This window comes from Dacryopinax primogenitus, assembly GCF_000292625.1.
Source record: "Dacryopinax primogenitus strain DJM-731 SS1 chromosome Unknown DACRYscaffold_17, whole genome shotgun sequence".
In the NCBI taxonomy this organism is placed as follows: Eukaryota; Fungi; Basidiomycota; class Dacrymycetes; order Dacrymycetales; family Dacrymycetaceae; genus Dacryopinax; species Dacryopinax primogenitus.
In genome coordinates this window covers 734,699-757,465 of record NW_024467214.1, presented here as the reverse complement: position 1 = coordinate 757,465, position 22,767 = coordinate 734,699, and the positions used below count along the sequence as shown (strand labels likewise).

The 22,767-nt window shown below is 55.2% G+C and overlaps 8 protein-coding genes across 8 annotated transcripts; 4 read left to right on the top strand and 4 right to left on the bottom strand.

Moving 5' to 3' along the window:
* Positions 1–8: 8 nt before the first annotated feature.
* DACRYDRAFT_96355 (hexose transporter) lies at positions 9–2,162 on the bottom strand (the record flags this gene model as incomplete). Its single annotated transcript, XM_040777363.1, has 12 exons — positions 9–201; positions 250–292; positions 341–641; positions 690–826; positions 880–1,063; positions 1,116–1,358; positions 1,416–1,509; positions 1,567–1,618; positions 1,671–1,802; positions 1,851–1,901; positions 1,950–2,027; positions 2,081–2,162. 12 exons carry the CDS (start codon positions 2,160–2,162, stop codon positions 9–11), a joined length of 1,590 nt encoding a protein of 529 aa, XP_040626016.1.
* Positions 2,163–3,924: 1,762 nt separating this feature from the next.
* DACRYDRAFT_37030 (uncharacterized protein) lies at positions 3,925–4,413 on the top strand (the record flags this gene model as incomplete). The annotated part of the gene is made up of 3 exons (XM_040774420.1): positions 3,925–3,972; positions 4,041–4,058; positions 4,117–4,413. Coding segments are annotated over 3 exons (363 nt in total), but the record flags the coding sequence as incomplete, so codon positions are not given.
* Positions 4,414–6,479: 2,066 nt separating this feature from the next.
* Positions 6,480–9,513, top strand: DACRYDRAFT_24167 (uncharacterized protein). Its single transcript, XM_040773580.1, has 2 exons — positions 6,480–7,350; positions 7,404–9,513. Exons 1-2 carry the CDS (start codon positions 6,697–6,699, stop codon positions 9,102–9,104), a joined length of 2,355 nt encoding a protein of 784 aa, XP_040626014.1. The 5' UTR covers positions 6,480–6,696; the 3' UTR covers positions 9,105–9,513.
* A 374-nt stretch (positions 9,514–9,887) lies between these two features.
* On the bottom strand, positions 9,888–11,189 carry DACRYDRAFT_101654 (Nucleotidylyl transferase; the record flags this gene model as incomplete). Its single annotated transcript, XM_040767574.1, has 2 exons — positions 9,888–10,943; positions 11,033–11,189. The coding sequence occupies 2 exons, from the start codon at positions 11,187–11,189 to the stop codon at positions 9,970–9,972; spliced, it is 1,131 nt and encodes a 376-aa protein (XP_040626013.1). The 3' UTR covers positions 9,888–9,969.
* A 233-nt stretch (positions 11,190–11,422) lies between these two features.
* On the top strand, positions 11,423–13,622 carry DACRYDRAFT_118380 (uncharacterized protein; the record flags this gene model as incomplete). The annotated part of the gene is made up of 3 exons (XM_040770571.1): positions 11,423–12,540; positions 12,640–12,863; positions 12,945–13,622. Exons 1-3 carry the CDS (start codon positions 12,441–12,443, stop codon positions 13,620–13,622), a joined length of 1,002 nt encoding a protein of 333 aa, XP_040626012.1. The 5' UTR covers positions 11,423–12,440.
* A 266-nt stretch (positions 13,623–13,888) lies between these two features.
* DACRYDRAFT_32343 (uncharacterized protein) lies at positions 13,889–14,708 on the bottom strand (the record flags this gene model as incomplete). Its single annotated transcript, XM_040774357.1, has 5 exons — positions 13,889–13,964; positions 14,023–14,167; positions 14,235–14,337; positions 14,395–14,635; positions 14,686–14,708. Coding segments are annotated over 5 exons (588 nt in total), but the record flags the coding sequence as incomplete, so codon positions are not given.
* A 1,373-nt stretch (positions 14,709–16,081) lies between these two features.
* On the bottom strand, positions 16,082–16,664 carry DACRYDRAFT_24166 (uncharacterized protein). The gene is made up of 2 exons (XM_040773579.1): positions 16,463–16,664; positions 16,082–16,404 (listed from the first exon to the last, which is right to left on the bottom strand). Exons 1-2 carry the CDS (start codon positions 16,537–16,539, stop codon positions 16,152–16,154), a joined length of 330 nt encoding a protein of 109 aa, XP_040626010.1. The 5' UTR covers positions 16,540–16,664; the 3' UTR covers positions 16,082–16,151.
* Positions 16,665–21,267: 4,603 nt separating this feature from the next.
* On the top strand, positions 21,268–21,909 carry DACRYDRAFT_24165 (uncharacterized protein). Its single transcript, XM_040773578.1, has one exon. It carries the CDS (start codon positions 21,339–21,341, stop codon positions 21,828–21,830), a length of 492 nt encoding a protein of 163 aa, XP_040626009.1. The 5' UTR covers positions 21,268–21,338; the 3' UTR covers positions 21,831–21,909.
* Positions 21,910–22,767: the final 858 nt, after the last annotated feature.

Genomic DNA, 22,767 nt, shown 5'->3' with positions numbered 1-22,767 from the left:
AGCACCATCTACGCCTGTTCTACCATTGCAATCTCTACTGTCTTGTCTGTCTTATCTACCGACAAAGACGTTGGAACAGGCGAATCCAAGTGTGCGTCATGAGCTGCGCGGCTTGCAAGATCGGCGACATCGGAATCACCATCAAAGATTGCTGCTGTTTCTTCCAAAGTGCGGTTCTTCGTTTCCACGAGGAAGAACCAACTGGTATCATAGTAAGTCTGGGATTGCCACAATTCCCAGTACACTCACATGTAAACCAACTGGAAGAGAAGGAAGCAGTCGTACACAATGTCTGAAGATTATCAGCTAATGAACCCATAGAGACATCTCACCAACTTACAGTATTTCCAGCCAATGGCGTCCAACGCAACGGGGTTGACGTATTGGTTGAAAATCAGAGCCAATGAGACCATGAAGTTGAACAGCGTGAAACCCTTCGCACGCAGTTGATAGGGCAGAATTTCCACGGTGTACGACACAATGAGTGGCGTATAAGCAAGGTCGTAGAAGCCGTAGAAGAGGAAAATGAAGGCAATGACCGCATTCCCTGCGGCACTGCTCCCATCAGTGTTGTACCTGGCTATGCCGATGGTTTGAAGGGTGAAAAAGACAAGAATACCACTGTTGCTAAGAAGGAACAGCTATCCCATCATCAGTGGACAGGATGACAGGAGAGATGTGCAACTAACCAGGCGTCTACCAGCTCGGTCGACCAAGGAAGATGCAACCAGGGCGACGACAAGATTGTAGATTTGCAATATGCCGTTGATGAGGTTTTGAATTGTGCCGTTGGTGATGCCGATAGAGTTCAGAACCTTGTTCAGATCTATTTTGAACGATGAGACGTGTGTATGAACTTAGACTTCGATCATTTCTTACAGTATGACACTAGGCCGTTGCCAGCCCATTGGCTGAAGAACGCAAGCGCTAAGAAGATACGCAACCGACGGCGGTTGCCGGGGGTCGAGAAAAGGGTTCTCCAGCCAACTTGCTGGGCTACGCGGGCATCCAGTTCAATGGCTTCGCGGATCTCGTTGAATTCGAACTGCACAAGGGGGTCGTTCTAGGACGGACAGTGATGAGCAAAGTTCCCCAAATGAGCTCGTTGTGTGTACCTCATTTCCACGTGCGTGATAGTGTGCCAACACCCGGAGAGCTTCCTCCTCGCGCCCCTTTCTCATTAGATAACGTGGAGACTCGGGACACCACCACATGAAGAGGACTTGAAGAACAGACGGAATCGCTTGGATAGCGGAAGGGATGCGCCAAGACCACGAGGTCCCAGTCATCGTGAAGGTTCCAAAGGTTGTCCATGCAGCGACAATCGACCCTGAGTACCAGAGGGAGTTATATGCTGACTGTGGCAAGCACGCTCATTAGCACTGTTTGTGATGGAAACATGTTGGGGAACGCACGGTGAGCTGCGCGCGTTGGTCGGGATAGGCGAGCTCGGAAACAAGCATTGGCGCGGCGTTAGCAGCGAATGTTAGGCCGAAACCCAGCAAGAACCTTCAAGAAAAGGAGCTCAGGTCAATATGCATCAACAGGACCAGATTTGTGACCTACCGAGCACCGATGAACATCCCGACAGTTTGCGAAGCGGTCTGAACGACGCATCCTTGGGAATGTTGTTACTTTAGGAAAGGGGGACTAGATCGTATGATTCTTACCGATCACCATGAGAGAGGCCCCCCAAATGACGGCGTAACGACGGCCAATGCCGTCAGAAACATAGGGAGCGAAAGGTGTCGCACACAGGGAGCCGACGTTCTGGATTGCGTTCAACAGGCCGAGCATCGATCCTTGACTGTACATCAGATCTCATGCGAGTATATGACGAAAGGACAAACCGTTGGGATAGTTGAATGATTCCTGCCCTTGTATCAATATTTGAAGACCATCTGGAGAGTATCAGCAGGATTTCCCAAACAGGATGGGTATGTACTCACTCATCATCGATCCGTCGTAACCATTACTGTATGAGGTAATAAGGAGAAGTAGAATCCATAGGTTCAATTTGACTCGGCCTATAGAGGAATGTTCAATTCACTGTGGATCCAGCAGCGCACGCAGGGCTTACGTGGATTTTTCCACCAAACTTCCTGGTGAAGAAGCTGGTTGGCGGCAGAACCGCCTGTAGAAATCGCGGCACCGCCTGCCATGTTGAGTGAGTGTTGGAGCTGGGTAGTAGGGGTCAGAGACGCGCGAGGACGGGGACCTTGCGGACTCTGGGAGCAATGAGAAACGTAACAGGCTAACCCGTGGGGTCGAATGCGGGGGACTTTAAATAACGACGTGTGGGGTCACGGCCGGTTTGCCCCGGGGATACCGGTATCCGAAGGCGCTCGAAAGAAGGAAAAAGTGCCACGTCTTTGGGTCGGACCTCGTTTGGCTGTAAGGAACTTGAAACCTGTCCGCGGAAGGAACAGGATGACGAGAGGGATGGAGGACAACCCGAAGTTTTGCCAGAGAGTATGACGCCGTGTGGTGATATGTTGTCCTTGCCAAGTCGTTGCTGGTCAATCTAACCTCCGGCAGGACCGAGAATGGCCATACTGTGTACCGAAGATAGCATCGTAACAGTCCACTCGACCATTCGGCATTGCAAATCGGCAGGAACTGTGTTGTGCTGCGTGAGCGGGAGGCGAACCATTAAGACAGCTCGCGTTCCGAACGCAAGGAACATGCCCCGCATTCCATCGTCCCGTTAGCCTCATCGGCTCCTGAAATGTCCAAACGGGGCACCATACGCCCTCTGGAAAAGGGAGGGCTTCTTGATACGGCATGTCAGGTACCCGCCCGTGCCGATAGCGGGGCTCGCAGCTAATCGCGTCCAGCTCAGCGTTTAGCCTAAGCAGAACAGCATCCTCTCACCGACCTGTTTTCCACGATTCTAACATCTTCGTGAACTTTGAAGTTTTCGACCGAGGGCGGCCGGCTGGCGTATTCCGTCCTTGTTTTGATTGCTATTTTCGGAGATCCGGCGGGAAAGCGTGGGATCATGCCCTGGTAGGAAAGAACAGGCTCATCTCCGGACCAGGAGAAGATCCGCACCCCGTATTTCGGCTGATCCGCTGGCTGTTCTACCTGCGAGAGCGAGCACAGGTCATCGGCCATACCGCCGTCCCCGTAGCGAGGGTGGGCGAGTACAGCGAGCTAGCTACATGGGGACATCTCGGTCGTGTCGTAAGATCATCGGGCCATGGACGATGCCAGTCCCACGGGGAGTCCGTGTCGCGCTAATGTGGAGACTGGCCGGCGGGGAGGCTTGAGCTGGCGCAAGGCTTCGTGGAACATGGTTTTCGCAGACCGCGAGAACTGATCTTCATATCGCCTGCGAAGGAAGATGAGCAGATGAGCAGCACGGAAGAGGACAACCAACATGAGGTCATGATGACAGCATCTCTCTTCAGAAAGTGCAGTCACTCGGCAGGTCCTAGGTGGACATTTTGGAGAGACGCATCAAGTTGCTGAGCGAGCTGAGCGATTGTTGTTCTCAGTTTGTGTGCTGGCAGATCATCTCAGCGTATCAACAGCCGTGTACTAGTCCAGGTACGAAGCCGGAACATAGTCATTTTTCCGGACAAAGCCAAGCTGCTCCGGATCGTCCGCGGCTTGATGAACAGGAACAAAGATGTCCGGTATTCAAGCAGACAGAGTGTTGAAAGGACAAAGAGAGGTGCAAGATAAGGTTTGTGTGCGGCCAAACTTCAGGCGGAGTGTGAATGACCGGCAACTCGGCATGAATGTATCGCACACGGATATGTTGACCCGAGCGTCCCTTCTTCATGAGGGGACACTGTATGCTCTTGTAATCGTATCACTTACTTCTTTACTGCGCTCCTGGCTACTTCTATCTAGACGACGACCACTGCGAGTGAAGGGGGAGCCAACGCTCGCACCACACAGCAGCGAGCAAGGATGATGCAAACTATCAAAGTTGTCATCATCGGCGAGTGTGGTGTTGGCAAGGTGCGCCCGTATGCGTTAGACCACTTTAACCGGCCGTCGCTCATATGCATGATTCGCCCTGTCCCTAGACTAGTCTGAGGAACCAGGTGCGCTGACATCTTCTCTGATGGATGATCAACCCGTGTTCGCTAATGTTGAACATAGTACACAACATCGCGCTTCTCGCCCTCGTACCGCGCTACAGTGGGGCTCGATTTCCACAGCCTCACACTCACGTTCCCCCCGCACGAAGCTTGTATCTTCCAGCTATGGGATACAGCGGGGCAGGACCGATTCGCCCCACTCTCGCGCGCCTTTTTCAGAGGTGCAGACGCCGTGTTGCTCGTGTTTGACTGTACGAAGCCCAAGACGCTCCAGGCGCTACGTAAGTGGTGGGCGGAGTTCAGTGGTGTAGAGGGGACGGAGGGCGCTGTCGTTGTTGCGGTTGGGAACAAGCTGGATTTGAAGCGCCCGGGGGAGGGAGTGGAGGAGGACGCCGCGCGTGCGTTTGTGGATGCGCTCTGGCCTGAGCTGGCAAAACAGCACAGAGGGAGGAAACGGCGACGAGGGGAGCTCGCGCTCGGCGACCCGGCGCAGATCACACCCGTCCTCCCGACAGCACCAAAACTCGCCATTCCTGCCCCTCAACCATCCCCTTCCCCATCGCCGTCTCCACCACACGATGGCTCACCGCCGCACGCTTCCCTCCTCCCCGTCCTGCGCACCTCGCCCATCCCCACGCCGTCTGCCTCGCACTCACACGCCCTTCACACCAGGTCCACCTCCCTATCTCGTCATCTCCTCCCCGCGAACGGGACTGTCGGGACGATCAGCACACTCGCGACCCACCCATCAGTGTACCACACACCCAGCTCGAGCCTCTTTGACCGACTGGACGCCGAGCTTGGTGGACGGGTGAACACGCCCACTCCGCCTGCGACGCCACCCAGAGTTGGCCAACGGAGGAGGGGCGAGTCCTCAAGTAGTCAGGAGTCGCAGGTGTCATTTATCTCCGTGTCCGAGGCTACGATCACTCCTTTCGCCCTGGCGGAGAAATCTAAAGAGCCAGGCACGCAGGCGAAGGACATCATCCCCGATCTGTTGAGCCTAGAACCTGTCGAGGAGGAGATCGCCGAGCCGGCTCTGTTCTTCACCTCTTCCCTCGATAGGGGGAGTATCGTGCCCGTGTTTGAATACGTGGCGAGGAAGGTGTTGCAGCTGAGGGAGGAGGAGGCTGAGCGGTCTTTGGAGTCCGGGGCCGAACAGGTCATGGGGAAGCAGCGAAGTGGGATCAGACTGGGCGGGACGAGACAACAAAGGAGGTGTTGCTAGTTTGGGTGACTTCAGGAGACTTGGCTTGGATTGGCATTCGCTGTTTGCGTTACCTTCTATCTCTTGATGGTGTATGGGTTCGTTGTACATTAGACTTATAATGCATTTACAATATACAGGGAATATAGGCTGTCTGTCGTCCTACTCTCTCTGTTTAGTGTAGAACGGCACTTCCCGCTTATATCAGCAATACAACCATTAATGTATTCCCAATAATGGATGATCATCCGTCGCATGTGGTCTTCTGCACAAGATCGAGCCGGAGCTTGGACCCGCTCTCCCACTCAACTTGTGCCATTCTAGGCCAGACACGTGTGCACTCTTGATCCCCGTGGCACGTTCCTGCATAGGCTGTCGCAAGCTTCCATTTAACGTTTTCCATACCCTATTATACCCTAGCAGTCAGCCTGAACGGACGGATGGACGGACGGACGGAACATGTATAGCCAGAGCAGGGTGGTTTCTCGAATATTCCCATATGCATACTTGAAGGGGCCGAAAAAGCCGGGAGAGAGAGCATACGGTTGTTCGGGATGTGTGGCCGAGGGGGGGGGTGTTTGCTGGAGAGAAAGTGTGGGAGCAGGGTTGTTAACTTGGCACATGGACTTGCGGGTACGCTCTCGTTCCATCTCTTTGTCCCTCCTCCACCGTAGACTGTCGTAAGCGACCCCTTCGACCCTGCGACTACTGCCGGGACAGTCGGTGGAAGGATGATACTTGCTCACATTTGGACAGGAGGGAATAGTTTGCTCCGATGTACTGCCGATGATGCAGGTTTTCATTTTGGATGACTGTTGAGGTGGATTATGGAGGGAAGCGGTTGCGTAGTACTGGACTGGTCTACGCAGTTTCGCAGAGGGATGCGCATAGGTGTTTGATCGCCGTGCACTGTTCCCAAGGACTTGCACTGCCCACAAATGGCGCATATGGATATTTCTTATTAATATTCATGAAGTTGTTTACGAGTTCTTAGAAACGGGGTTTAGAGGGTAGTTAAGGATGAATGACCCTTGCCCCGGTGAGAGCGCCCCTGCAACGTGCCTCCGCCGTAGCAAGCCGCTGTGTGGGCAGAAGAGCACAGCGTCAGCCTATATCCATCTCTCCATCTCTCCTCCATCATCTCTCCTCCCATCTTCCTTTATCCTCCTCATCTCCTCCATCCGTATTCATTACAGAAAAGGGAGTAACAGAAGGACAGGAAATTCATTTTCATATTCTCTCCTATTCTGCTCACCCGACGCACCGAAAACAGCTGAGAACTGCAAAGTGATTTGTCAAGAGGCGCATATACACAGCATATCACCCTCTCACCCCTCAAGCCATCCCCGTCTAACATCCGAATATCTGGCTTCACATTCTCGAACACCCCCCTCGCTCTCTCCCGACCACCACCAGCCCCCGTCCAGCCAGATTATGCACACCGACCCCACATTCAACCCTCACCAACACCAGCATCAGCACCAGCAGCACTCGTTTACCCTCTACCCGCCTCTGTCCATCCCCACCCAGTCCGCATACACCAAGCGAAACGTCTGTGTCTTCCACGCCCAGGGTCGCTGTACCAAAGGTGCTGCCTGCCGTTTCTCGCACGACGACGCAAACCCCTTCTCGCTCTTCAACGCAGCTGACTACTTCCCTTCCCTCTACCCTCCCACCAACGTTCCCAATGGACAGGGTGTAGACCCCCGCGTACAGAATAGGTCGTTCAAGGAGCTCCAGCATCGCACTCGTCTCTGTTCTTTCTACCTCGCAGGCAAATGTAACCGCGGTGACCGCTGCACCTTCCTGCACGACCCTGCGGCACTCGAGGCCGGCGTCACTGCCGAAGATCTCGAGCGGGGGCGCACGGGCAGGCCGGATGGGTGGACTAAGCTCAACGTTACGTGCAAGTTCTGGCTTTCCGGCAGGTGCAGGAAGGAAGACAGTTGCCCATTCAGGCATGAAGAGCCCGAACTCGAGCTCGAGCAGGTGCTGCCTAAGCCCGACAGGTCTCGTCCACGCAGCCTCAGCCTCGTCCAGCTCGAGAGCCTGATTCTCAAGGACGGGTCGAGCCTTCTATCCCCTGTGGTGCGTATACAATCGCTTAGTTTACACAGCTTCTAATGGATGGCTGAATGCAGACGCGCCGTTTCCGCTCGGGTTCGGAGACCTCCGAAGAGCCCGAAGGGGAGGAATCTCCCTCCCCGCCGGCTTTGTCATCTGGTACGAGCGAGACAGGTGAAGATGTGCCCGTGCCTGACACTCCCGGCTCGGAGGACATGCCCAGCGAGATCGGCTTGGACAGTGAGAAGCATATCAGGGGTATGCGGTTCAAGTCCGTCTCGGAAGGGGAGAGGAGGACAGTCACTCGGACTTTCCTCACCGACCGCGGCGGTGAAGCGACGACGATCCTTGGTGCTGGCCTACTCGTCCACCGCGTGATGCTTCCGACCGATGCGTGCTCTGTCCCTGCGTCCAAAATGCACCATCCAACTTTGCTTGTGTCTTTCTCGGCTCCTACTCGTACAGCATACACGACCTACTCGTCCGCCCGAGTTGCTCAGAAGGAGGCCCACCGGCTTGACGGCCGGGTTGTCCGTGGCCGAAAGCTTGTCGCGAAGAGCAACACCTTTGGAGGCAACTTTGCTGCTACTGTCTCTGGCTTGCCAGCAGACGCGACCAAGGAGGAGCTGCAGAAGCTCACCAAGGCGAGCAGCGTCTCCCTCGGCGATCCGACGTTTGATGCTTCTGAAGCTGTCGAGATGTTGCATAATATGTTATCTGGATTTGGCCCTCTCGATTCCTTCGATCTCTTGCCCACCTTACCGACGGAGAACAAAATTCTCATCTACGCCCGATGTCAGAACGCTTCAGCTACCGACGCTGTTGTCAAGGACCTGCACGCCAAGTCGGTCGAGTTCCTCGGCAATAGCCTCCTCTCCGTCGAGCAAGTTTATACCGTTAAATACACCGTTATACCCAGAGAATGGACCGGTCTTAAGACCGAACTCGAGAAGATTGAAAAGGATTTGGACGATAATCTCCGGCTTCGGACACCTCTTTCCGCCGAGGAACCGATTTGGCTCCAAGGGAGCAGCCGGAAAGAGCTCGTCAAGGCGAAGAAACTTATAGACAATCTCCTCATTGGAAAACGCTTGACCTTGCGCAACACTCCGTCGATGCGCAACTGGTCTGTTTATCTCGGCAAGGAGCTTATGGCGACGGTGGAGAAAGAGACTGGAACTTTTATCCAGTTCGACGAACGAAGCAACACGATTACCGTGTATGGCGCTGAAGAGACTGCCCTGTTGGCTCGCGAGAAACTCCAAGTCGCTCTCGCTTCCCAAGGTGGCACAACAGCGTCGACCCCAGCTCCGATTTTCATGACCCGGTCGGAGATCTCGCCTTCCGACCAATGTGACATATGTTCATGCCCCGTGACGGACACCATCCTGCGCGCATCGACGTGCGGGCACACATTCTGCTACGATTGCATACGAGACTATATCCTTGACGCGGCCCTGCCGCTTAATTGTCCCGCCACGGCATGTGCCGGGATGCTCCCACTCTCGCTTATCCGACTCGCCGTGCCCGACGAAACGGAATTTGACGCTCTCTTAGAATCTGCTTTCCTCACTCATATCCGCTCGCACCAAGAGTTTGCGTGGTGCCCCACCCCGAACTGCTGGACCATCTACCGCTCTGGCTCTGGAAGCGAGGGCGACGTCTTACAGTGCCCGAATTGCCAGACGAGGATCTGCCCGGCGTGCAAGTTGGAGATGCACGACGGCTTTGATTGTCAGGAGCACCGAGGCACTGTTGACGAACAGGGAGCGATGTAATGCTACAACCACAACTAGGACGGATCGTGCTCGATCCCCCGCCCCGCCCTTCTCACCAGTGTTGAGATCGGCTAACTTAGGAAGAACGGACGAAGAACATGTACTACCAACCTTAGGGGTGTTGTACCACACGCATGCATGCATGTACTGGCCTGTAGTCGAAAACCAAAACCAAGAACAAAACCAAACCAAACCAAACCAAACAACAAAGAAAGAAAGAAGGCACGAAAGGGAAAGGGAAAGGGAAAGGGAGGAGATAACCCGAATTTTTTAAGTTATAGAATGTATGCACGCACGCTATGCGCCACGCGCCACGTTTGTACCAACAGCAGCTTTCGTCGTCGTCGTCCTTCTGGGAGTTGTGCGAGTTGTGATTTGTCTTCCCTTGTTGCTTGGGTGTACCTTTATTTGATATGGATACAATTGCCAATGGACTTGGTGTTTGGTTAATATCTGGTCTGGTTGGGGGATATGCCTGGACTGGCCTCTCGTAAGCTGGTGGACATATGAGGGAAATCAGAGATGGTGTAACCTTACGAGTTACAGGAGGTTGTAGGTAACGACTCGAGCTCCCTCTATCCCGGGCTCTCTGATTCCTGTATTCGACTCTTGTACTTGGTTGGACACATCTTCCACCAGCCACCAGCAGATTTTTTCAAAGTTCCGATCCAATCAGCACACCACTCCAAGCTCAACCAAGCCTCAAGCTCAAGCTCAAGCAGTAAGCAGTAAGTAGGAAGGAGTGCCAGTCTATCTAGATCATTCATCTCCACTTTTGCCCCAGGCATTACACTACTATCATTATCATTCTACACCCCCCTCTCCCCTCCCCCTCCCCCTCCCCCTCCCGTTCCCGAGCGGGAGGTCAATAAACGATCCCCCTATCATCCCCCAATATAACATTATCGATCAGCCTCGTCTTCCCAACCCAGAGCGCAGCGCTCAATATCACCGGCGCCCCCCCCTGCACTTCCAGGCTCTGCTCGCCTTCTCTCTCCCGTACCCCCTGCCCGCCCTGACCTAGGTTCGGGGGTACCACTCCCTCCCTCGGCCCTTCATACGGGTCTAACGTATCCCCCCAACTAAGCTCCACATAATCCAGCCGTACGCTCACGTCTTCCTCCTGCGCCCTGCGCCCAAGGTCCTGCATGCGTCCCTCGAACACGCCTAACACTTCCCGTGTAGGGTTCCGCGTCCACTCGTCCCGCACCGCTAGGAGCGCTTGGTACAAATGTGGAGCGAGCGCCCGCTCGGGAGGGGTGAGGTAGGCGTTCCTGCTACTCAGGGCTAGCCCATCCCCCGCCCTAGCAGTAGGAACGACATGCACCTCCCTCTCCTCCGGATACTGCACTAGCAAATCCCTACACATCCTTCGTATAACCAAGGCCTGCTGGATATCTTTTTGCCCGAAATAGGCCCGATGGGGGAGGACGGCGTTGAATAGTTTTGTACAGATTGTGCTTACCCCCCTGAAAAAGTGAGGGCGGGAGAGTCCTTCGAGTTGCTGGGAGAGGGAGGGGAGGTCGACGATTGTGCCACTTCCTGTGGATGTGGACGTGCCCTGGGCGGAGGAGTAGCCAGATGGGTACATGACTTCCGGTGTAGGGGCAAATACTGCCGCTACTGTGCGCGGCTGCGATTGCGATTGCGGTTGGGATTGCAGTTGCGGCTGCGGCTGTGGATGTTGAGAAGGGGGAACCACAAAAAGAGAGGAGAGGAGCTGGAGGTCTGAGTCGAGCGTGCGGGGATAGGTCGAGAGGTCTTCGTGTGGTGCAAACTGTGTCGGGTTTACGAATATGGATACGATTGTGAGGTCGTTTTCTTGTAAGGAGCGGCGGACTACCAATATCGATATCGATATCAGTATCAGCGTGAGTGTCATATGGGGTAAGTAGGGAGTAGGGGTAGGGGGGATGAGTGTGACGCACCAAGCGAAAGATGTCCATCATGTAGCGCCCCCATAGTAGGAACGAACCCAACAGATTTCCGCTGTTCGTGAGCGAGGGAGCGCCATGCTCTCAGAGAAGAGAGAGTGGTGTGAACAGGGAGAGGGAACCTGCGTGCAAGGGGGAGGACGAGTGGCATTGGGAGAGAGGGAGTTGACTGACCCAACCGTGACTTGGTGGCAAATATTGTAGACCCTGAGATTGATGACGTATTACACTGCCACTACACTGCCACTGACATTGAATGAAATCTGAACATTTTTGGTCGTCGAAGTCACAAGTGAAAAGGTGTACGATGAAGTGGTCATTAACGTGTCTGCATCCATCAGCAGCACACAAACCACTTCCTATCCCTTCTACTCCTATTCGTACCTCACCACCACCATCTGAAAAACGAAAACGCCATGCACATAACCCCGACATCCCCTTATCAACCTCAACGCCATTCCGCAGTCCAAGGTCAATATCAGTCAACCACAACTCCTGGATATCCAATGCAGACGCCATCATCGACGCTGAACGTGCGCTCCTCCCACTCCCACCGGCAAGAGAGAGTAAAGGCGAACCACCCCGTCTAGCCTTGGGCGCCATTCTCCACCCTCCCCGGATTCCCGGGACGCAGTCCGTCCAACGTCCACCCATCACTCTGCGCACTCTTTCCCAACCCCCGCACTTCCCTTACTCGCTCTCCGTGCTAGGAGCGTTGGTGGCACCGATAGCGAGCCATAATGAAAGAAGATGCGACGACGCATTTTGGACGGATAGTGCTGCTGTCCGGGCGAAGGAAGCGGAGCGGCGTTCACTTCTTCAGGAAAGGAAACGCGGGGCGTTAGCATCAGGTCAGAAATTGATCTCCCAGACCCAGACTCAGAGCCAGAACCAAGGGAGAGACTCCCTCTACATCCCCCTGGCCCATCCCTGGAAATCCCCAACAAGAAACCTCACTCGCCCCAAACGATACTGCACGCTCGAGCCACACGTCGCCTACCCCCACGCTACCTTCGGGGAAAGGTACTATCTCTGGAGAGGGAGGTATCCGGTGCCTGACCTGGAGAGGGGGGAGGTGAGGGATGACCCGGGGGGGCAGTGGGCGGTGTTTTGCGCTGATGTGGATTCGGTTAGTAGGCGTGGGACGCCGCCTGCTTCTGCTTCTTCGGCTTTGGAGTTGCATTCAGCTTCCTCGGTGCATGGGGAGGGGATACAAACCCAAGCAAGTGAAGAAGGACCCGCAGACCTCCGATTCTACTCCAGCGAAGAAGCCTGGCTGTTACTCGAATCCCATGGCTGGGGGTACTCCCCCACCCATGGGCGGCTCTACGACACCGGCGCATCCTCCATCACCTCGCTTCCCCTAGAAGCGGATGACCCGGCCTTGACCTTGGGGGAGAAAATGGATGGGAGCGCGTGTGATGAGAGGTTGGGGGGGATGTGGTGGCAGGGACAGCAGAAGCTTGTTAGTGTGCTTGGGGAGTGGAGCCAGTTTCGACGACGTGAGTCCATTTCCATTTCCATTTCCCTCCCCCTTCTTATCCGTACCACCCCCTCTCCCCTCTTCCCCCCGGTCCGCTCGTACTCACCCTCCTCCCCAGCCCTTCGCATAAACAGCATCTCCCAGCTCTGGGTCCCCACAATAAGGAAAATAATGTCCTACCAGCGTATCCGTCCCTCCACCATGCAAGTGACCTACTTCACCCGCTGGGTCCTCCCTCCCCAGGCAGAGGTGCTCAGGGTGGACGACGATGAGGAAGCGGGATGGGTGGAACGGGAGATGGGTATGAGGCTTGGAAGGTTGACGAGAAGGGAAGTAGGGGAGGTGAGTCTGTGTCCTCCTTTAACCCTTCCCCTTCCCCTTTGCATGGGAATCACCCGCTAACACAACCATTTCTTGATCTAGCTCTCCGGGCCCTTACGCCAAACCCCTCGCTACATAACCCACGGTCTCGCATTCTCCTCCGTCGCCCGGCCCCTCTCCCCCTCCTCCTCCTCCGCCAGCTCAGTACTCTACGGCGCCTCAACACTCAACACCGACCTATCCCTCACCTCACCCCTCCTTCTCCCGTCATACGCTTTCTCCCCCCTCCCCCAGATCCTCCTAGGCCGCACAGCCCGAGCCGTCTACCGCTCGCTAACGCAAACGAGGGACGAACACGGCCAGTCCAAAACCGCGCTTTCCTCGCTCTTACCACAGTCCCTACCCCTACATGCCAAGATCCCCATTTCGGACCGCGCTACTGCGGCGGTATTGCGCGCCTCGGGGTGGAAAGAGGTCTTTGGAGGGGTGGCGGATGTCTTCCTCGATGGATGGACGGATACGCCGGAAGAAGAATACCAAGAGCAAAAGGCGGAAAAGAGGACGGGGATGACCCGCGCTCAGAGGGAGGAATTGGGAGAAAGGAGGAAGAGACAGGCGGAGGAGAATTGGAGGTTGGCACAGGAGGATCGGGAGATTGAGCAAGGACTTGCGCCTGGAGGGGATGGGGCGCGGGGGGTTATGCAGAGGAGGGAGAGGATGAGAGTGGGAATGAGCGGCGTGTTTAGTCATCCTGATAAGATTGACACCTGGGATGTTTAGAGATAAGAGACTTCGTTGATTGGAGTACTGGGATGTTACTGCACACGACTTTTGCCCCTTGGACGGTTGTCGCACGGGCTTGGGCAAGTTGAGCGCTGCCAAGCTGGCAAAATCACGTTTGGGAACCAGATAATCATCAATAAAACCGCAGTAAATAATTCTACGAAAAAAGGTAGTCCGTCACACCTCCTATTTGAGCTTCGGGAGGTCCCCGACGGGGAGGAGGATATACCTGTTCCTGGTGAGCGGTGGCCCACCCCAAGTAATAAGGGGACATACGACGCATCCGGAGAATACAAGCCCGCAGAACCAGCATAGTACGCTGTCAGAGCAGCGATGATCCTACCCCCACCACCCAGATCAGCACATCTCAGTGCGAAACGAGGGGGAATTGGCTCACCCGAATGCGCCCCCTGCGGTCTGACACGCCGGCTCAGCTAGCAAGTTACTTATCCCCAGGAGGAGGAACGTCAGTGACAGCGTAAAGAAGAGGAATACGAGTGCGAAAGAGGACCGGAAGGTGCCGAAGAATATTAGGGTTGTTACTGTCGTGCGGCGTGCGGGTGAGCTGGGTGCGCAAAGCGGCGGGAGGAGGGAGGGAGGGAGGCGTACCGATGAACCACATCTCCAGGTAGATGCCGAGGGCGTTTGGGAGCTGGCTGGCTGCTTCTCCCGTATATGCGGCCGAGACGCCAAACGCGGGGGTGTTAAGGATCTGCGCATGTGGGCTTAGGGATCCGCGACCGGGAGAGGAAGGGAGAAGGTGACTCACGCCATACGAGATCCAAAACCCGCCATAGCTCGAGAAAGCAGTCGCACCGAACGTGTTCCCCGAGGCGAACTCCCACATCCCTGCTAGCAGCTGGCAGAGCCCGCCGTACCCGTAGGCCATGCCGATCACGGCTTGGGGCACTGTGAGCCCGCGAGCGCCGACGTTGATCAGGGAGAGCATGAGTGTGGTGGATGCGAAGGAGTAGAGGCCGAGTGGGGAGGGGTTGGCAAGCCGGCGATGGCTGATGCGGGGTTAGTCCTGAGCTGAGGGTGGGAGGATGCGGGGACGCACTAGATTGGGAACGCGGGCTGAGTCTCGGTCGTCAATGTGCGGCTCAGGTCAGGACCCGCTTTCTCGTACGCATCGGCAAAGGTACTCCCAGGCGCCGTGCCTTGGGTCACAACTAGAATGTGTCAGCTAGACGAGTAGTTTATTTTGGTTTACTGACCGGTGTTGGCAGCGGTTCCACGCTCAAGGTTAACTGGGGCAGGTGCAGCCATTGGGAAGATCTTGGCGAGGTGGGAGTTGGTTCTGAAGGGGGGTTATACGGCGCGAGAGCCAGGCACGCAGACATATTCAGCCATGAGTTGGCACGATTATATACCCAGAACATGCTCTCATGGGGCGCAGTTTCATCCCCAAGAAAATGGAACCCAAGAAGGTAGTACCCTATGGGCAAGAGAGGTGAATCTCCATCGGTACCACGAGATCGAGAAGCACCGACAAGGTCTCCGAAGCACCGATAAGCCTACGTCCTTAGATTTCGTCTCTATTCCTGGGGTAATGCATCGCATGATGTCAAAAATACCGAATAGCCGCACGAGATGGGCGGACGGCTGCGGCCTGGAAGAACGTGAAGAGGGTGAAAGATACACCGGCATATCACCCGCCGCTGGACTTCATACCCTTTGTGTAGCGTAGTAAAAGGCAGTCAGAGTTCGTATCATCCAGACTCAGTTCCACGCGTTCACCATCCGGAGTTATCAGTCAAGACAGGACGCTGACGAAGCAGGAACGGAGTCTAACGAGCCCGGAAAAACAGAGCGAAGGAGGACGAGTGAATGCGGGCGGTCAGAAGGCCGAACAACCCAACAGATGATTCACCCATGTCCCGAGAAATACTCGCATTCGTATGGTGAGAGTCTGATGCCATCCTAAGCAATAGGCTCGTTTCTTCCAGAATACGAAGAATGGATTCACTGAGCTGGCAAAATCTGCGAGATTCCACCCCACACCAGTCTTGCATGTCAGCTCATCCTTATCCGTTTTCAACGCTTGATGACTGGTTTGAGGGAAGACTGTTGCCGGAGTGACACGATGCTGGTGCAGAGTGGTCTAGCGGTGTCACCAAAGGGTCGGAAAGAGGAGGAGCTGCGTGTAACGAGCGCCCGAGGTTGGAGTTGATTATGGTTCACGCGCGTCGGCGATAAACGAAGTCATCGGAACCGGCTGAACCCCCACATTCCGTCATGACCGCGGTCCAATCATGTAGATGCAACTATCTTTTGGTCTCATCATCCTGATAGACGTTATTGTGCCTGTTCGTTCAAGAAGGCTAATCTTGTATCGGTGGTATGTTTTCCCGGCTTCGCTGTGAGCCTACAGTACTTCACAATGCCCAGCTTCGATTGCCTCGTATTACAGATTGAAGTTTTACATATCCCAAAAATTGAAGTATACGAGGAGTATTGCAATTGTGTTTAACAGTGCGCGTGTTTTCTAACAACCCAGTCCGTGAGATTAATTAAGAAACCAGCTTACCGCCTTTCGGTCGACGTCTCTCTCGTTTGAGGCACACTCTGCAGGGAGCCCTCTACCCTTCTGCTCTCTAACGACACGTCTCTAGACCGTGGGACCCCCGTGGATGATGGGAATCGACTAGACGGTGCCATGCCGGAGGAGGCCATTCGCGAGCTGACTCTTTGCGCCCAGTCGGCTTTAGCTGCCTCCAGTCCCGACTCCACCCCAGCAGGTGGGATGTCCCAATTCATCGGTTTGGAGGGTTTATCGCTGGTAGATGTGATGTAAATTAATTGTCTTTAATGATATGTAATTGCACATGACGTACCCATCCATAGTAGAGTATGACCCGCGCGGAAGAGGTACTGCCTTGGGGAGTATCTTGGCCACAAGCCACTGCGCCATGGTATCAATGCCCGATTCTGTGCTGCCCAACCATGCCGGCCAAAACACCCTATTCCACACGAACCAGCATACCATCACTGCAAATATTATCGTGGTATTGGCAACCATGAATCTCTCGTAGCTGTCGGGTGTTATGAATGCGAGGCCGATTAACATAGCATAAAAGAGGACGGTGATGAGCATGTTCAAATGTCGGATCATTGCTCGATGATGTTGCAATAGCTGGTCGTCCAGGTTGAACAACACGGGATGAACAGGTCTCTTGCTATCACCAACACTGGGAAGGTACTCGTTGCTGTATGCGAAGGAGAACGCGCGAAGGACAGCGAGCGAGGCACGGAGGGTGAAGAGCGCGGCTGAGTACGCAGGATGAAACTCGTCGTGCGCCGCTTGGACGGCCCGTATCGCATCGAACAACGTTGGTGTGGGATGGTCAGCGAGTCGACTCGGGACGTCCGTCAGGCTGGTGAGCCTTCGGTGCGCAGCACGACTCTGAGATGCGAGGGAGATGAGCTGCTCCGGTTGTTTCGGGTCTATGTCTATGAACGCTGTCTTCCAGCTGTTCAAGGTGAATAGGATGTGACTCCCTTCCGAGCTCCCACCGCCATCCTCGATGATCTCTGCCGCGTCGTCCGCCGCTACACTGGTGATGCGCACGGAAGAAGGGAAGACGGAGTGCTCGTACGGGTGCCACCAGGTGAGCTTCTTCGCGGCTGGATCTACCCGGATGGCCATATCTTGCCCGCGGAAGTTGATGAAGAAAAGGAGGTAGCTGCGCAGGAAAGGGCTCCCACGTCCTTGGCGCACCTGGACGGCTGTGACAGGGCAGGAGGAGAGACCCGCACGCAGTTTAAGCTCGTGGAGGAACTGCTTTAGCTCCATCGGCGGTATGCTCGCCTCGTCAGGTAGAGAGGGATCATCTTCTACTGCCAGGTAGGGGAAGAGAGGCGAGTGCATGTTAATATTTCCCACTGGGCCCGACATGCTCCACTGCTGTGTGCTGCGAACTTCTGCATACCCCCCATATACCCGTCTTATCTCAGCGGTGAGGGAGGCTCGGAAACGCTTATTTGAGTTCTCGACCCGGGCCGACCAAGCGCGGAGGAGGTAGTCCGGAAGGGGGGAGAGTACGCCTGCCGGTAGAGCCAGCAGGAGGTAGAGCACGCCGCCTCCTGACCAGGAACGTGATTGGAACAGAAAACCGAGGAGAATGAAGATGGGAAGGTAGGCAAGCAGAGTACAAAACATCACGAGCAGTGCAACAGAGACGCTCGCAAACGGGCCGTATTGTTTCAAGTCCCATCGTAGGCCGAGGACGAAGTCTGGGTGTATGCTCCGCCGGTAGGTAACAAATAGCTCATGGCCGAAATGGCCGAGTGCAGAGAAAAGCACATGCCAGGCGAAGAACCTGTGCTTGAAGGATTCTGGGAAGACGCGTGGAGTGAGATGTTGTGCTGCGACCGCGAGTTGGGCAACGTCTCGCAGACGGAGAGGAGGCTTAAATCCGTACGTCTGGCCGTTGCCGAGCGCGTTCAGCAGTCGTGCGAGGCGGCCACCTTCTTCCGTGAGAGCGAGAAGTGGTAGCTGCAGCGGGTTCGATGGGTCTAGCGTTGGGTAGTGCGCTCGCCAAGGATATATAAGCAGCTTGACTTTCTTCCGTTTTCGCTCTTCGAGGTCGGTGTTGCTCACCAGAACGGCAGCGGGAGTATCGAGACTTAGGAGCGAACGAACAAACGTGGTGCACAAAGAGTACGGTCTACGGATGCGTGCGTAGTAAGGCGACCCCTGATGTGTGAAGTGTAGGAATATGACGGGGTGTCGGCTGTCGTCGGACGTGAGGCGTGTGACGATGCTGTCATCCCCTAGGTTCTTGGCGAGCTGGAGGAACTCGGAGAGGGAAAGCTCGTCCACGTATTCTGCTTCTTCGTGCTCCTCACTCTGCATGCCGGAGGAGGTGGAGAGAGTGAGCCGGGTCTTCCGTGCATGGGAAGGGGTGGGAGGACCGCGTTGAGGGAGAGGGAATCCGAGTGGGGTTCCCGGACGGACAAGAGGATTCGATCGGTCTAGCAGGGCCGCTACCTGGGAGGGCGTCAGGGAGGGAGCGGAGCCGCCGGCTGATAGGAGAGACGGAGCAGAGGGATCGGAGGGGATTGTGGGAGGGGAGGAGAGAGCCGAAGTCGGGACGAGAGGTTGAGGGATGGTTGGTGTGGGTGTGGGTGAAGGATGCGCCGAACCTTTCGTTTGGAGAACGGCCAGCTGGGGTCGAGCACCCGGGGCGCTAGGTATTGGAAGGGATGTGTTGGACATTGATGGTTGGTGTTGTTGACAGTTGTACAGATTGCCTATGGTAAATTTCGACCCTGGGTGTAATGATGTAATGTGAGATAGTTGTTGGATGAGAGGAATGTGTGTATTGCGTGTGGTAGAGCGTCAGATGTGAAGCAGGTACACACAGGGTGATCCAGAGGCACGAAAGCAGAAGGGTTCGTCAACAGGATACCAAAAGTTGTACACGTCAATCAAGCAGCGCAAAACGTTAAGTACCAGCCAGGAGGAGATCGTGTGCCAGCACTTGGTACACGCCCCTAACCCCCAGGCAGCAGATAGTGCAAGTGTCCCGAGAGAGCGGAAAGCCACGTCGACAGCCCCTAGAGGTCATTAATAAGTCGACTTGAGAGGTGTGAGGAGCAGTATATCGTGGTTCGAGAGCAAGCCAGCACGAGCCTCGTTGCGTCGTTCCCGGGTCAAGCGGGAAAAGGCTGCCTGGGCGTTCTAAGGGCGCTCAACACTGCGCCCTCGGCATCCGGCACACACGTGAAGAAGAGTGAAAGGCGGAGAAGAAGGGCATCGCGGAGGCACCCAAACACCGGGACCGAGTGGCTGTGGTGCGGAATGCGGAGTTGTTAAATCTGCGGAACACAGCCACAGACAAAGGTTCTTCTTTTGCGGGTGGCCCGCCCAAAAGGGAAGAGCGAGCGAATTTGGCTGCTCTAGTTTTTAGGTGTTATAGGCGCATACATCTACCTCTCCTCCTCCTCAAGTACACCGCTGTGATGCACCAATAGATACACCAAACGGAGAAGCATGCCCTCGAACGATAATGCTCCAGCGCATCCCCCACACCCCCGCCCCCACCTCCCTCAAGGCCACACACACCCCATCCCTCATCCGCATCCTCTCCGCGTTGCCCAACTTCCCATACTCGACCCCCATCCTAGGCGCACTCATCGCACCCCTTGCCTGGCAAAACCTACACGACGTGAAGCACGGACCATACTTTGGTACACCGCGAACAGCACCCGGAAACCTGACTTGGAGCCGAGGCAGATGGGCGCGTTGGGCAGAACTGGCAAGCATAACGGATGCAGCCCCAGCAGCTCCGTACTCGAAAAGATATGTGTCTCTCCTGGGGGCTTTTCCAGGGAGAAAATTGGCCCCTTCACCGAAGTTCTCACACGAAGATTGGGCAATCGGGGTGCTCGACGCCGACGGGCTGCTATCAGATGCGGCAGAAGAACATGGGCTGCGGGTGTGGACGAGCTTGGAGTGGAAGTTAGCGACGGACGAGAGATTACGTTCGGGTGGAGGAAAAGGAGAAGGAGAAAGAAAGGAGTTGTGGAACGATCTGGGGAGGATGGTTGCCTGGGATGGTGTACCTGGAAGCGAACGTGGGGACGCGGTCCAACCTGGTTGGGAGGACGAAGCGGAGTTGCGAGAGCTGAGGGAAGGGAAGGGGAGAGTTCAGAGGTGGATATATGCTATGATGAGGGATATCGCGGTCCGGGACAGGATTGCGGGAAGTGCAGACGATACAGGCGCAGAAGGTGCGTGCATATATCTTGCTATGTCGTAAGCCCCGTGAGGTGACATTTACGACACAAATATCAGAAACACCGCGCAACCGCTCCCTCACCGACCTACCCGCGCACCTCCATCCATATATCAAGTACCTCGAGACGTTCAGCTCGCGAAGGAACGCGGAGTTCAAATTGTACTGGAACCCTGTCATAAAGGGGATGCGGAACAGTGTGCGCCTTTATCTACCAGAGAGCGCGGAGTGGCTGGAAGGACAAGATACAGAAGATGGGAGTTGCATGGTAGAGGGAATGGAGATGGACGAGATGGAAAGGGTACGATCGCACATTGCCGCCGTCGCTTCTGTGAGAAGCTCACAGTACGACAGGTTTCCCAAGCGCTCGGAGGGCGGTACTCCGTCGTCTACCTTTCTAAAGGACTTCCTTGGAGCTCAGTGTACCACGACCCCACCACTGGCGAACCTGCGGCTTGGGTGACGGTGCGGAACGACTGTGCGTTCGCACCCTCTCTCCCGAAATGAGACTGACGCTTTCTCCGATTCACCTTTTTTCGTAAATGGGAACTTGCGATCAGTGTCAATCATGACCCCCCACCTTGCCATGCCGCGGGCGCAGTTCAAGCAGCCTGTGGAAGAAATCGTCAAGGCTCTAATAAAGCAGACTGCGAGGCTCATCTACAAAAGTCTGAGGTATACGGTGTTCAAGCCTGAAGGCGCATACACCTCTGCCCGGGCGGAATCTCCTTCAGACACCAGCACCCCCACCTCTCCCGAAGGTGCAGATCACCCTGATTTCCATCCCCAACCATCGCGCTACCTCCACCCCTCCGCCTCTCTCCTTTCCCACCTCCCGCCTCACGCACTCCCACTCACCGCCACTGTTACCCCCACTCATCCCTCTCTCTCCCTCTTTCGTTCTCTCGGCTTTCTCCCGCTTCAGGGCCAAGGCTTCGTGGACCTTGCGCTAGGATGGAACAAAGCTCGTATGCGCGATCCACAGCTCTGGGAGCGCGCTCTCACCCCAGATGGTCGAGAAAACCCTCCAAACCCATGGGCAGTTGGCTTTGACCCCGACGAGCCCCGGTACCCTCCTATGTCCAATTCTCCCTTCTTGGCGCCCACGCACACCGCCCCAGCTGCAGGAGCAGCGAGGCGCGAGCTCACTCAGCAGCAGAGCCATAGACTCGATGTTGGTGGAGCGAAAGGCAAGGAAGTCGAGGGTTTCCTGCAGCGTCAGCCGAGGGTGCTAGACACAGATCTGGCTGCTGGTTGGCAAGCTCGCACCCGACAGTCCGAGGGCTCAGGAGCGGAAGGGGTACTGCTTCCTGATATGTCCGAGGAAGACGACAGGACGTACGATGATGGCAAGCGGCGGTTCACATTTCCTGTTCATCAGTTCGTCTTCTATGATCCAAAGATGAAAGCGAAGATGTTTCCTGATAGGAGACCGCATCCGAAGGGGTTCAAGAAGCGATGATCGGTCAGAGAGTACGGAGAACTGCGGGACCAAGTGCCGGTGATACACATGCTGTTGCATATAGTATGACGACCATGTGAAAAAAATATGAGAAATTGACGAGCAGATCCTCAGGCGACCAAAAAGTGATGACTCACGGTGTCGGAAGGAAGTGCATACGATGGATAGGGACATAAGCTGCTGTGATGCAGAGAACGACTGTTACTGTGCGGCGACAACAAGGTGTTTTAGTGGTTCACAAGCAGTCGCAGAGAAACATTGGTTCAGAGCGGGTCACCTCTGCAGCTGTCTGGCCCACGTACTGCAGCGCTTCTAGTTCTCCTCATGTTGATATTCCGCATCGACAACAATTTTTACATTGAGCACAATGATGGGGGAGACAGCTCCAACGTGTCTCTTCCGCTCGAACCTCTTGACATGATTCCTTCAGACCCGGACCGCTTCGACGAATGAGTTCAAGAGTGCAAACACGTAGGATATGGGCTGGGGAAGCGAAGAGCGGCGTCCCCGGTATGTAATGTCATTCGACCTGGGCTTAATTCTCACTGATATTGTTAGATGATTACGACAACTTATACTTCGTAGACGCCCAGGGTCGTACATGGTATCGCAAGAAGGAACCACCGCATGTCAACCCGAGTATAAGGAAGTCGGTCTACGAGTTCAATTTCGACCACTTCATATTCCACGTGAATCATTGCCCTATGTTTAACTTACGTTGCATGCCTCCCAAGAATATATTCCGCACTCAGTGATATGTTGGAAATCGGAAGCCCTCACACCCCGCGAACAAGGTCGAGACGTATTTGTACAAATCCTGGTCGGCATTTTCCTGTGTACCTCGGTCGCCGCTCTCAATGTTCCTCGCCTGACTACTTGTTTCCATCGAAAGGATATACCCTTGCGACTTCAACAGGCCGCAACCAAGAGTCTGCTC